At 45.7% G+C, this 13,428-nt stretch overlaps 2 protein-coding genes across 3 annotated transcripts in view; one reads left to right on the top strand and one right to left on the bottom strand.

Annotated features, from left to right (window-relative positions):
• Positions 1 to 5,086, top strand: part of LOC119196700 (protein TANC1-like) — a 29,114-nt gene extending 24,028 nt beyond the window's left edge. Inside the window, exons 23-29 of the mRNA XM_037452640.2 lie at positions 18 to 193; positions 674 to 806; positions 1,152 to 1,181; positions 1,266 to 1,357; positions 1,514 to 1,660; positions 2,583 to 2,683; positions 2,779 to 5,086. Coding sequence (XP_037308537.2) covers positions 18 to 193; positions 674 to 806; positions 1,152 to 1,181; positions 1,266 to 1,357; positions 1,514 to 1,660; positions 2,583 to 2,683; positions 2,779 to 4,147 — 2,048 coding nt within the window. The 3' untranslated portion in view covers positions 4,148 to 5,086. The remainder of the gene's footprint in view (positions 1 to 17; positions 194 to 673; positions 807 to 1,151; positions 1,182 to 1,265; positions 1,358 to 1,513; positions 1,661 to 2,582; positions 2,684 to 2,778) is intronic.
• On the bottom strand, positions 4,718 to 13,394 carry wdsub1 (WD repeat, sterile alpha motif and U-box domain containing 1). 2 transcript variants are annotated; one of them, XM_037452653.2, is made up of 12 exons: positions 13,294 to 13,394; positions 12,222 to 12,633; positions 11,656 to 11,843; positions 11,041 to 11,127; positions 10,491 to 10,584; positions 10,062 to 10,095; positions 9,909 to 9,949; positions 8,312 to 8,418; positions 7,898 to 7,924; positions 7,271 to 7,450; positions 5,990 to 6,124; positions 4,718 to 5,862 (listed from the first exon to the last, which is right to left on the bottom strand). In XM_037452653.2, the coding sequence occupies exons 2-12, from the start codon at positions 12,617 to 12,619 to the stop codon at positions 5,711 to 5,713; spliced, it is 1,443 nt and encodes a 480-aa protein (XP_037308550.1). In that variant the 5' UTR covers positions 12,620 to 12,633; positions 13,294 to 13,394; the 3' UTR covers positions 4,718 to 5,710. The 2 variants fall into 2 exon arrangements, with proteins under 2 accessions (XP_037308550.1, XP_037308560.1); XM_037452663.2 differs by having other exon boundaries at positions 5,767 to 5,862; positions 5,990 to 6,021.
• Positions 13,395 to 13,428: the final 34 nt, after the last annotated feature.

The following is a 13,428-nucleotide window of genomic DNA, read 5'->3' as shown; positions in this document are numbered from 1 at the left end:
TTGGTCTGTGGTCCCAGGTGCATCCGTGTCCGCTGCTGATCAGGAGGGGCTCACTGCACTTGGCTGGGCTTGTCTGAAGGGCCAGAAAGCTGTGGTGCAACTTCTGGCGGAGGCCGGCGCAGACCTGAACCAACCTGACAGGCAGGGAAGGACTCCTCTCGACCTCTCTGCCCTGACCGGGGACGCAGATACAGTGGGTTTCACGCTGTTGTTCGTCATACATCATGTTGTAAATGGCAGAAATAAAATACAGGTTTAGAATACTTAAGCATTTGCATTAACTTTCAGTTAAATTTCAGTTTGGTGAAGAAGCTTATACCTGAAAACACTCAAAAAACTGCTATTTTAAACAAACTGAGTAAATCATAATCCCTAAAATTATGATGATAATAATATCCCCTGTAACTCAGGACATCAATTTGCAATCACAGTTCATGTGGAGTTCAAACTAAATGTTAATGAAATAAATGTAATATAATCCATTGATCAGCAGGAGAGTAATCAAAATGATCTGATAATCAAGTGTTTTTTTTCAAAACCATCAGGGTAGAGAGTTGCAGACTGATCCATAACGAGTGTAATGAGCCTAATTATTCAATTACCTGACAATCTTTTAATTGCAAGAATCATACTTATTTGAATTGAGTAATGTGACGTTATTATTGTTTGTCAGGTGCATTGCCTGGTGGAAAATGGAGCGGTGCTGGAGAGAGGCGACAACAACGGCACCAGAGCTTCAGACCGGACGCCCGGCTGCCAGAACCCGGCTCTGGTGGCCTCGGTGCTTAAGAAGGGCTCCAAGATGGGTACGAACACCACGCTTACCTTAACCAGAGGAATTCTATAGTCATAACAAAGAGTTTCATCTTTAACTGCCCTGCGCGGCCTCTAAAGTGAGCACAAGGCTGAATCAACACCTCTCCGGCTAAACCCAGTGTATTCATATTTGTTTTGGACTTCAACCACTCAATGAACACTACGATAGATTTGTGTGATGTGCTATATTTGAGCTCATATTTGCCTATTTCACTTCCCTGCAGTGTTTTGTTCCTCTCTGTTTTGCTATCTGACATCGCATACCCGAAGCCCCTTTTCACCCTGTTTTTGTCCCCCCCCCCTCCCCCCGGTCCCTCTCCTTCATCCACCGACAGGCTACAAAACGGCTCCACACGATCGATCAGGTACAAGATTAATGCCAGGCACAAAGTCAAAGAGACCAGACGAGACAGACATTAGAAAGATAAATATTTGTACCCGTTCATCAGGTCACGCTACGTGGGCTATGGCCTCCTCCAAACCAGACATTCTCCTCATCCTGCTGCAGAAGCTGATGGAGGAGGGGAACATGCTTTACAAGGTATATCATAGGAAATGTTGCAGACGACAGCGTGTTGGTCCAAACGTGGTAGCCCCTGCGGCAATTGTGTTTCAATAGACTTCAAACGAGGTTTGTGGTGGATGGGTTGTCAGACATGGTCTTCTCTTCTCCCCCTGGTTCCTGGGTGTTCCTCAGAAGGGCCGAATGAAGGAGGCGGGCCAGCGTTATCAGTACGCCCTGAGGAAGCTGCCGCGTGATGGGCAAGGAGAGGAGCTGAAAGGGCTCAAAGACCTGCGGGTCTCCCTCTATCTAAACCTGTCCCGCTGCCGCAGGAAAACCAACGTAAGGCCCACAGCTGTAACAAACTGCTCATGCACTTCTTAACGCCGGCAGGTTTATTAGATGCCGAGGGGGTGGCAAGCTGGATGCTTCCTTAAGAAATCTCATTTATTCCTAGCAACTTAAAAATGTCATTTTTACTTTCAAAGTGTCCCTTGCAGAATGTCTCCCTGGCAGACCATGGAATCAGGTGGTGACATAATAAATAACCACATGCTGTTAGTGTGGAGACAGATGTGTGGGGCCTGCAGCCAGGTCGGGAACCCACCCTGGTGATGACAGACGTCCAAACAGACTGTGTAAAAATGCCGTCCTTAAGGGTCACTGTGGCCGATGAATAATGGAGCAGATAATGTGATGTGATAAGGTCATTCTCTCTGGCAGACCAGCGAGCGCACTCTCTTTCTCTGTTGTTTACAGTGGATAGTGGACTGGCTGAATCCTCATATTATAGCAGAATGCAGCCAGCAAGGGGCCGGCAGAGAGACTACATGATACCGTCATTAAACATTCAGCAGCAATGTTCACAATCCCACGTTCAAGGCTGCCGTTTTGACCTCCCTCTCAAGGACAGAATCACAATGAGCTTGTGTCATTAAATATTCCCCTGGGAGTGCTGATGAGAGCCGTAACGAGGTGGTAAAAAAAGACACACACAAAAAAAACAAGCAGCTCTCTGTGTGTTTCTCTTTCTGCTCCTTGGTCAATATAAAAGATACAGCAAAGCTTCTGTTTCAATAGAACGGGCTTCGATCTTTAGAACCGTATTTAGAGGAAATTAACCCCAATACAATTTTTATTGAAATGACCTTAGGTTATTTCTGCAAAACACTTTCCAAGGCTTTTGGTTTGTTTGCATTTAGTCTTTTTTTGCACCTGAATTGAGACGAAATACTAAATGCACCTTTCCTATCTGAAAACACAGGATTTTGGGATAGCTGAAGAGTTTGCAACAAGAGCCCTGGAACTCAAACCCAGGTCATATGAGGCGTATTATGCCAGAGCACGTGCCAAGAGGAGCAGCAGGTACAACCGCGTTCAATAGGATTCTTTCATTTCGCTCAATGGAAAGCAACCCTCGGCTGTGTAAATTAAGTGTTCCTTTTGTTCATTTTCTTCAGGCAGTTTGCTGCGGCGCTGGCGGACCTCCACGAAGCGGCGCGAGTCTCCCCGTCCAACCGGGAGATCCGGCGCCTGCTGGTCCGGGTGGAGGAGGAGTGCAAACATCATCAGAAGGCATCCAGCAACAACATGGCACAAGGTCACAACAGGGACCCGCACACCCACCACCATCAGGCCCCAGAGGAGGAGGCAGACGCCTTTTCCCAGGGAAGCCTGGAGAGGCCGGCCCCCGCGGAGCGCACCGATGCAGAGAAGGAGGAGGAGGAGGAGGAGGAGAGAGAGGAAGGAGACGAGGCCAGCCTGCACTGTGGGAAAAGTCCAGAATTCTGGCCCATGAATCCGTACGCTCCCAAACGGATCTTTGGTCTAGCAGACCAGTTGCCATGTTTCCCACAAGAGGAATATGTGCAGAACCAACTTTTTGTGGACTTGCCCGAGGCTCCGACCAACAGGCAGGCCCAGAACCAGGGCCTCGGCAGGACTCAGCACCACTGCCACTCCCTCCAGTCAGGGGGCAGAGTTGGGGGTCGGCCCCTCTCCCTGTGCGGCCCGTCCAGCCCGCTGCCTAGCAGACGTATGTCCACCTCCCTGAGGCCCGCGCCGCTGCTCGGTATTGACATCGGCCACGGATTGGCCAACGAACACTGTGGACACAGTCCCACTGAGCTCTTTCACCCCATGTCCCCCAACAGCTCCTCCCCACCCGGGCCTCTCCAGATGTACCAACCACGCTCCTCCAGCTTCTCCAGGGGCTCCGACAGACTCTCCACCCACTCGGCGGCTCTGGATGGCCTGTCTCTTGCTCTGGGCTCTGGTATGGAGGTCAGGAGGGATTGTGGTGGAGGAGGAGGAGGAGGAGGGACAGCAGGCTCAAGGGGCTCCAGCTCCAGCCAGGCCTCCAGTGGGAACCTGTCGGACGGCGGCAGGCAGCAGGTGTCCGACGCCCCGTGCCCCATCAAGAGCAGCGGCAGCTTCAAGACGAAGCCCGAGCTGAAGGCCCGGCCTTTCATGGGAGTGACGGACAAGTCGGTGCGAGTGCAAGGCCAGCAGACCTCCGGCCTGAGCCGACAGGGGCAAGGAGGGGGGCTGGAGACCTTCAGCATGTCAGTGATGGAGTTTCAGGGGTCGAACAGTGAGTACAAACGCACTCCCTTCCCGGACCAGCTGTCTGGAAGCCAGGCCGCCAGCCAGCAGCACGGTTGGGAGTTTGGAGAGAGGCTCCACCAGCGAGAGGCCAGAGGCTCGGCGTCCTCCCAGCTGCGCTTCCCCGACGGGAGGCCCCGCCAGGCGAGCCTGACGAGGGACAACCCCGCTCTGCATATGGCTCCCATCAAACCCAAGCGCTCGTTCATAGAGTCCAACGTGTGATTGACGACGCTCAGGCACAGGCCGGTTCCAACAAGCCGCGAGCCATCAAGGTAGCGAGGGGGACTGCTTTGAGAACAGCTCCCTTCCCTGAGCCGCTTTTGTAAAGTCATGCTGCTGCACTGCATTTACAATCTAGAACCAGTGTTCAACTCAGGCTGCTCTGCTTTTGCTTACTCGTCTAGAGCTACACTAGTATATTCAACAAAAGTAGGGATTTGAAAAAAGTAGTATGTTATCTTTTAATTTATTATAACCAATATTAAAGTCAGAGAAAGCTTTGTGCACGAATATATATATATATATATATATATATTTAAAAACCATGCTATTAGTTGCTGGCTATCACCATTTCTATTGTCAAGTGTCTTTTAAGAAACATTTATATTTGTACGTTCTACACTATTTGCAGATTATATATTTCCCTGTAAGTGGTTATCTGTCAGCATTACAGGCTTCAAAAGAAATGACTGCGTGCTTCGGAGTCTTTTTCTTGGTACATTTGATTAAAAAAAAAAAATCAGTTGTACAGTTGGAAAGTTTTTGTCATAATCTAATATTGAATCGATTGCATCAGGATTCACAGTATGTTATTTATTTTTGCATAGCAGAGCATATTCATATACAGTGTTTATTGGTTCATTTGGATACACAGAGGGAGAGAGCATTTACGCGAGCAGTCGATGATGGAAAATCTTACGGGACTTTGTACACAGCTGTCATATACGCGTCTCCGATCATCTATGGATTACAAAATGTTACCACTTTATCATTGTGGTAAAATAAAATATCAATGGGGGCTTTTTATTTCTACATCTACTTCTTTCACAGTATAATCCATAAAATGTTGCCCAAGATTCTGTTGTGTACGGATGGGTGAAAGGTTCAACCTAATTTATCGAAACAGACCATCATCCAAATAAACTGCTTGTATGAAATGTGGACGTTGCAAATTCTCAGTGGTCATATCTTCATTAATGACATTTATTTCATTAAATGCTGAATAATAATGCTTGCAGATCCTGCAACAATCTAAGGAGCCCATATGTGTAATCATTACTGTGCAATTAGTGCAAATAGTGTTTTTAGTAAGGTAACCAACATTACTCATTTTTGATTGCCATTCCTGAGCCAATTATTGTTGGATAATTTCTGGTAATCCAGTCAGAGGAAGCTAACATTTACTCTCTTTTAGCTCTGGTTTTGGTCTCCACCATCTCCTTAGAGAAATATCTGGCTCTTGACAGTAGATTTGCAGACCACACAAACATTTGTGTTTGTTATTATAATCCTTTTGATCGTCGCCACTTTAAAGTTGCATTCTTGATCTGGAGGTTGCTCCCATGGTATCGGTGTGTATCTACTTAACGAAATAAACTGAAAGTACGTTTAGATTTGTTGCCAAAATTCTGCTCTCCAGTGGTTTAAAATAATTACAAATAATTGCAAACAGAGAAACGACCACAGTGCGCAGATGCCTCATTTACAACCGAATCATTTGCAGCCATACCTGAACTGATGGGACTTCTGTCTACTAAAGGGAAATCACTGTGAGCCTTTCAGACGCTAGTGATTGGTTTTCCATCGGCCGATGGCCATCTTCAGGGTGTGATTAGGGGTGAGCAGAGTCGTTATTAAGGGGAGGTTGGTCATGGGGCTGGAGCGGTTCTTTGTGCTGATCCAGCTATCGATGGCCCCTCTCTCATACGAGTATCCATCTGTTGGCAAACGTCCGGGTTGTTCAAATCCCAAAAGCAAAGTCGACGTTTAGAGTCTCATGAGTTGACTCCGTGGTGTCGTTGTATCTGAATTGTGTCGAGTGGAGAAGGTCTGATCTCCGCTTACCGGCAGCAATGACTGGTTCCCTCATCAGCTCTCTGGTGATTGGACACAAGAACTCATCAGGAATGCCCAAACACACTGAACCGCTCTTCAGCTCCTCCACCTTCCTCAGGAGTTTACCGCGGAGGCCGACAGACTCTGTACGCACACACACACACACACACACACACACACACACACACACACACACACACACACACACACACACACACACACACACACACACACACACACACACACACACACACACACACACACACACACACACACACACGATCAAGAGAAAACGGACCAATCAAGACTGTGTGTGCGCCCATTAACCACTGGAGCCTCGAGAGGAACGAGCCCGACTGAAACACTGACATAAACGATCATAACGAATATCGCGGTTTGGAGCATTTGTGATTCTTCTCCTCTCGGATGGGGAATGTGAGCGTGGGTGGGAGAGAACATGGTGGGAGCGCATCACGTGTGCTGACTGTCTAATTCATAGTTAAACACTCAAGCAGGCACAGTTTGAATAGTGTTGCTTCGGCAACACTCTGTTACGAGACCGGACTGCCGAAAAAAGAAAAGAAAAACGGAAAGATTTGAGTTTGGAGAAAAGGATTTTTCACTACTGATGAACACAAAGCACGTTGTCGACTCCCTGATGATCCTGCTCGGTTTTATTTTCTTATGCTGGCTCTTTAGGTGAAAAGCACACTCATTGATTTCTCTCCCACCTTCGCTGTCTTTCATCGCAGCATCTACAAATGTTGCCTCTTAATGCTGCTCTCCAAGTCAGGAGGGATTCTCGCAACACTAGTGAAAACAGAACAATGTGAACACCAGCTGTCACCGCTCGGGAGCTGTGTAAACTGAGGAGTGATTGACAGCCGCTGTGGGATGGAAATGACGGCAAACATTTGTTGATAACTTCTTTGACAGATATTGGCCTAGCTGCTAGACTGACATCAACGGCATAGCACTCCTACTTGAGGCTTGGGTGTTCAAAAATAGTCTGATTAGCTAAAGATTTTTCTCATTTAGGACATGAAAAAATAACACAAGAAGCTCTATTGATATTAGGTGTAAATCCACTTCACACCTAATGGGAAATAAGGCTTTGGTGATCCGATTATGCAACTGTTGAAGTGCTCTGTATCAGGGTCAATACCCCTAAGAGCGTGTTTATATTCTTACACGGGCGGGGAGGGGGGGGGCAGACGCTTCGGGACCACGACAGCACGAGAGGCCGCTGAAGTGGCATCGCACCCGCTGAGCTGTGTGCGTCCTCCTCACCTACGTGCAGCTCTGACGTCAGCGTCTCCTTGGTGAGACTGAGCAGCTCTGTCCCGTCCATGTTGTTGGCCCTGAATTTGTCCACCAATCCCTGGAGGCCTTCCTCCACCAGCCACGCAGACACATCCCCCTCCGACCAATCGCTGACCAGCAGCTTGGACCGACTCGCCGAGGTCCTCTCTGCGAGGGGGGAGACAAAGCGAGACACTCGGTCGTTGTGCCGCTGCGGTGCCCTTTGAGAAATGGCCAAATGCTCTGCATGCAACACGCTCCGAGAACCCTGCTGACTAGTTACCGACGAGGGGGGAGGGGGCTGTGCCTGGCAAAGCGTGTGTGCACAGGGAGGTGGAACGAAATGTCTGAAGGGGTTCATTAATATTTTCATCGTTCACGCAAGATAAAACTAAAAGCTTGAAAAGGAGGGATTTTATTGCGGACAGAAATGCCAGAGTAAACATGAATAACACACAGGACCAATCACAGTTACGACAACATTGTTTGATGGTTAGTGTGCATATTCTATGAGGGGGGAGGGGGGGGGGGGGAGTCTCATTTAGTGATTTTTACTGATTACATGCACCCTGGTGTCTAGTACTATACAGAAAGGAATATTGTCCTGCTTCTTACCTTCACTTGATGCCCGATCAGAACTTTCTGGAACACACACACAAAGGAAGAGGCGACTGTAAACACGAGCAATGCCATGCAATATTTCTACAAACTGAAGAGTGGTGATGGGAAAGAAAGCCCGCTCGTATACAACACCTGTTTGTCTTTAAATGCAAGATAAAACCAGTGTATTCCATGACATCCAAACACAAAAGGGAATAGCTACATGCAACTCTGCTTTGACTCGCACAGTTGGCATTTTAAATACAGCTTCTGTCCTTTTAGCGTAAAGACTTATTGACTTTTAGAATTAAACTAACTAGGGGACGACTTCCCACCTTTCCATTGGACACAATGTAAAGGGGACAGATGCAGATCATAAAACAAATGCCATCCATCAACCAAATATAAGTTACTGTGTGTTTTTCCCACCATGGTCAGTGCACCCGTCCTCCAGCCTCCAGATGTTTACGGTCTTATCCATCGATCCTGTAGCGATAAGTGGTGAAGATGGAGAGAAGCAACAGGCCGTCACGTATCTGCAACAGAGCACACCCTCAGTCACCTGAGCGTTTGATGCGTCAACTATGACGTGCAACTTTCTCCGTGCAATAACAGGCAGAATTACCAAAAGTACCAGAGTTGTTTACGTGGACATGTTTCATGTAAAAATCTGGGATAGTTTTGGAAGCGCATAAAACCCGTAAAAAGTCATTTGCACGAAGTAACTTCAAAGATAATAGCGATGCTGTGAGCATCCGATCCTCAAGCAGGTTGATTCAAAGCATTCAGAAACTGGAGCTAAAAAATCCCCAAGTCTTAGTCCCGAGCCTCGCAGCAGCTGCAAAGCCCCCCTCCTGAGGATCTGAGGCCGCAGTTGGGCTTTTACAGGTTTAGAGGGCGGGGCACTAAGGCTCAATAAATATGTGCAATATATGCAAATGCTCTCCATCAGAGGGCCAATTCACTGACGCTCACCACATCAAAGGCTGCACTAAAGACCTAAATAAGGAGTAAAAGGACATTTTCAGTAGATTCAAGGGAGTCAAAGCACCGTTAATGAGGGCATTCTAAGCTGAATCGCTCGTGTTGATCCACAAAAGTCAGTTCACTTCAATCAATGTTTCTAAAAACCTCCAATGAGAACTTGGGGAAAGTAATGCAACACTGTTGTATTATGACTTGGTCTAAAGTCTAGCGTTTCCTGGAGGCTTTTCCTGTTGTGGTTTTCTTCTTTTTTGTTTTGTGCCATTTATCCACTTTCTCACAACTTGCCTCATCTACTTCCACTTCAGAAAGTGGTTTTCCAAAAGGACTTTCATTCGCCTCACTGAGTGGAAGGGAGCTTTTTTCCTTTCATTCACAGGTGGCATGATGGACTTAAATAGCTTGTGAGTGTGATAATTTAGCCAGGGCTTATTTTCACATGTATGTGACGGGGAAGAGACGCAGTGATAGAAAAAATAATAAAACGCATGTATTTTAAAACACACTGATCCATTAACTGGTGCTGCTTTCCCTAAAAGTGGAATATTGTTGTTAACAAGAGATCGAATGTCAAAACCAGACTTTCACCTGTTTTATACAAGCCATCAATTTATTAAAATCAATTACTAATAAAACCAGTTTTAGAAATATCTCAAAGTGACGTCTCATCATATTTGTCCTTTTAAATAATTCCAGGAATAGATTTTCCCAGAGATATCTGTTTGTTTTGTTACCAAAGAAACGGTGTGAAAGGCCTCTTTCAGGAATTCTGCACTAACACCAAGTGGCGGAGCATACAAAACACATTTTAATTAAGTGTTTTTTTAAATTCAAATTGAGCGCATTATCCTTGAAAATTACAATATCCCAACATAAGATTTTGCGAAGACACAAAAACACGAAAGATATATAACAATAAGTAAATCAAAACTAATGAAAACCATAGACAAGATGTTCCTTAAACAAGATGACAAAATGTATGTATTTATCCTGGGATTTTATGGTAAGAAAATTGAGTCAACAAAACTTAACCAGTTTTTACCTCTTGTGCTGGTTCAATGTGTAAAGCAAAACTGCATTATTCTGCAAAGACAAAAAACAATGAATAAACATACTTATTGTGAACTGAGTTGATTATAGCATGACCTCAGTATATACTACCAAGGAAATTTAAAAAATTGAAATAGAAACTTACAGCATCATAGACTGTGACAGTTTTGTCCACAGAACTGAATGGAAAAAAAGAAAAAACTGTAACCATGTGAGCAATATTGTAGATAATAATTAGGACTATCCAGTTCATAATGTCAGCCTTCATTCATTAATAAAGCAATCTATGTCTCCCTCTAGTGGTCAGGGTTTGGTATCGCGTGCTTATAGTTTATGCCAGTGCTGGTCTGCTTTAAAGCCTGGCATCTTTATTTTACATCAATGGTAAATATATCAAGACAATAGTGAAAAACTGATGTAGTCAAGACTAAGAAATTAAGATTAAAAATATATATATATGTATTATGTATTATTATTCCTTACTTGAAGCAGAAATAATCTTATCACACTGATAATTCTGTTCGCAATATCCAAAGCCCTTCATACGCCCCGTTAAGCCTCTTATAGATCCTACCCAGACACAAGCAGCTGCCCATCTGAGGAGTAAGCACAGGAGAGGACCGGGGCCGACTGGCCAGTTAGCGTGTGCAGGAGCTGCATCTTATAGCCTGCAAGAGAGAGAGAGAAACAGAGACAGCAGCAATACTCAAACACCATAACAGACCAAACTGACCAGCGAGCCATATTAGAGGAAGTGGGAAAAGGCTTCCAAAATAAGTCAATAATAACAAAAATCAAAGAGAAGGGGAGCTGTTTAAGGCAGACAATTGAGATAAAGTCATAGGCTAAATCTTGGTCTGGCAGCTACCTAGCTCGGTTACTTTCAATACAATAGACCTTTTTGCACAAAATGTGTTCACAAATAAAAAGTTGGTGTTAGTGGCACTCTTTTGCAGTTATGATCCAGCTACCTGACAGGAGGTGTTTCGATTAAATAGATCAAACAGACATTTTATCAAATTTATGGGCAAATTTGAATAGAAATAAATGAATGAGAAGAGCCCAGCAGCTAGCAATAAAACATTTGGTACGCAAATGAGTAAAGATGCAGTATGTCAGTCTACCTCCTGAGACAAACTTGCTGACGGCCCAGATCTTCAGGAGACTGTCTTGCCCACAGGACGCCAGGCGAAACTGCACCACTTGACCACCTAAAAATAAACAAGTCCATATTCAATCTTTCACACATAACAAGTCTGTAGAAGCGGTTTCCCCAAAATGAGATTAGAATGAGGCCAAAGAACTTTGCGTGCGACTGATGTCATTTTAACCAACCTGAGAGGATGCTGGATGTAAATATGACAGTTATGTTCTATACAGCGACTGGTTCAAGAATGTGACGGTGTTTACTGTAACTGGGAGGCATGCATTATTATCTGGCAAAATGAGGGATTTCAGTAAATGCCGACAGATATGAAAAGAAAATCGCACAGGCCACAACTGTACAGGCCACTTTTTAAAATAGTTTATCTATCGGTTTATAGTAATGAATATTCACTCAATAGCACTCCCCTGTACACATCTCTTTTCACAAAACGATTTGAGGCATTTCTTTTCAAAAAATGTTGACTTAAGAACATTTCACGTAATCATTTCTCTACTCCCAAATGCTGGCAGAAACACCCGACTAAGCCGCGCCTCGCAGAGTTGAAGACAAACACGCGGCAATGGTTTGTCACCACTGAGGATGCTTGGAGCGAAGGTGCAGCATGTGACCCCCAGGTCGTGGGCGTTTTTCTCGGCGTGGAGCTGGTTCATGTCCAGGTCCCACAGACGCAGGTCTCCGTAGGTGGAGCCGCTCACGAACACCTGACTGCAGGGGCTGAAGGAGCAGGCTACCATTGTCGTGTCATTCACGGCTCCGGTCCTTCACAAACACAACCGACAGCAGCTGCATCAGCGGGCAAATCTCGTATCGCCATTGTTCAAGTATAGTATCACAGGGGGCGGGTTGCTGGCTGGAAAGGGGAAATATTATGTCATGCTACTGCAAACAGTGGTGTGAGGAGAACTGTTTGAACTAAGCTTTCCGCTCCCTTTGTCAGGGATATCAAAGATACTTGTACTGTGTTGTTTACAAATGGGCCTGCGATCAACAATTCATCTTCATTATCAGTAAATGCGCTGAATGCTTCATCTAATTAATCTATCAATCATTAAGTCCAGGAAATGTCAAAACAGCGTGGATTTGAAAAATCAGAGACAGTTGCCACGCGAATGAACTGGCTGTTGGAGTCAAATGTACCTGCGCAGCTTTTTGGAGGGGAAATCCCAAAGAGCCAACGTGCCATCCGATGCTCCGGAAACCAGGTGTGCCGAGTCAGGGGAGAGCACACAGATCCTCACCGGACTACGGCCGGGATGCTCCAGCACGGCCTCGATCTCGCCCGTGGCGGTGGACCAAACCATTGTGGTGGCATCAGTCGAGCATGAGGCCAAGAACTGTCCGCAGGTGCTGAAGCAACAGCAGTGGACGCCGTATCCGTGTCCTGACAGCGGCGAGAAGGGCAGCTCCGAGAAGTCGTGGCTGCTGTACATCCGGAGGGTTTTGTCGCCGGAGCACGTGGCAAACAGTTTGCCGGAGAAGGCGCACCAGTTGACATCATCTCGATGGTCTTGTAAAGTGCAGATCAGAGTTGTCATTTGTAGAGCCGGTTCTTGGGGACACATGGAGGGAGGAAAAGCTCAAATATGAAGTTTAATCATAATTAATGATGCACTAATGTTTATCACTCATATGTTGTATTGGCATCAAATATACAAGGAACTTTTATGATGTATCGTGTACATATTATATATTACTGGAATATTAAAAGGTGTAAAAGGCATAATGTTCCCTTTTGAAATCTGGATATTCTAAGCACGAGGAGACACCTGAGGTAAAGAATACGATTAAACTATTTCCTCAGAAAGGCACGTAAATGTAGTACTTTAGTAACGTTAAATGTGACCTAAATAAGTCACTTTCCACCACACCAAACGCCCATTTTGGACCCCTGCCTCTTTCCACAGAGAATAGGAACCTTCTCAAGAGCTCATGGCCGAGAAACACAAGCAAAACACAACGCATTTCATTTGCCGTCCAACCACTGACAGGCCGACGAAGACCCGCTAGAATGCTGTTGCTGTGGTGACTGCTAACATTAAGCTAATGCTCGAGCTAACAGTGCAGCTGAGCGAGACGCAGCTTGCTACTTTATGTATGAAGTCAGGTTGTATTCAGAAGCGGAAGGGCAAACCGTGGCGGTAAACAGCCCTACAAGCAAATTAATCTGACTGAAAGGTAAGCTACATCTGACCACAGCAGCGTACTTTACCTTCCTCTTGCCGTTTTGTCCCTTCAATTCAACGTTGTTTACTTCCTCCTCGAACAGCTGACCGTCACGTGACGCGCGTTACGTCATCGTGAATTTAGGACCAAGTTAAATGGTGAGCTCATTCTACTGCAATGA

The sequence above is a fragment of the Pungitius pungitius genome, chromosome 4 (assembly GCF_949316345.1).
Source record: "Pungitius pungitius chromosome 4, fPunPun2.1, whole genome shotgun sequence".
Lineage (NCBI taxonomy): Eukaryota > Metazoa > Chordata > Actinopteri > Perciformes > Gasterosteidae > Pungitius > Pungitius pungitius.
This window is presented reverse-complemented; position numbering and strand designations above follow the sequence as displayed.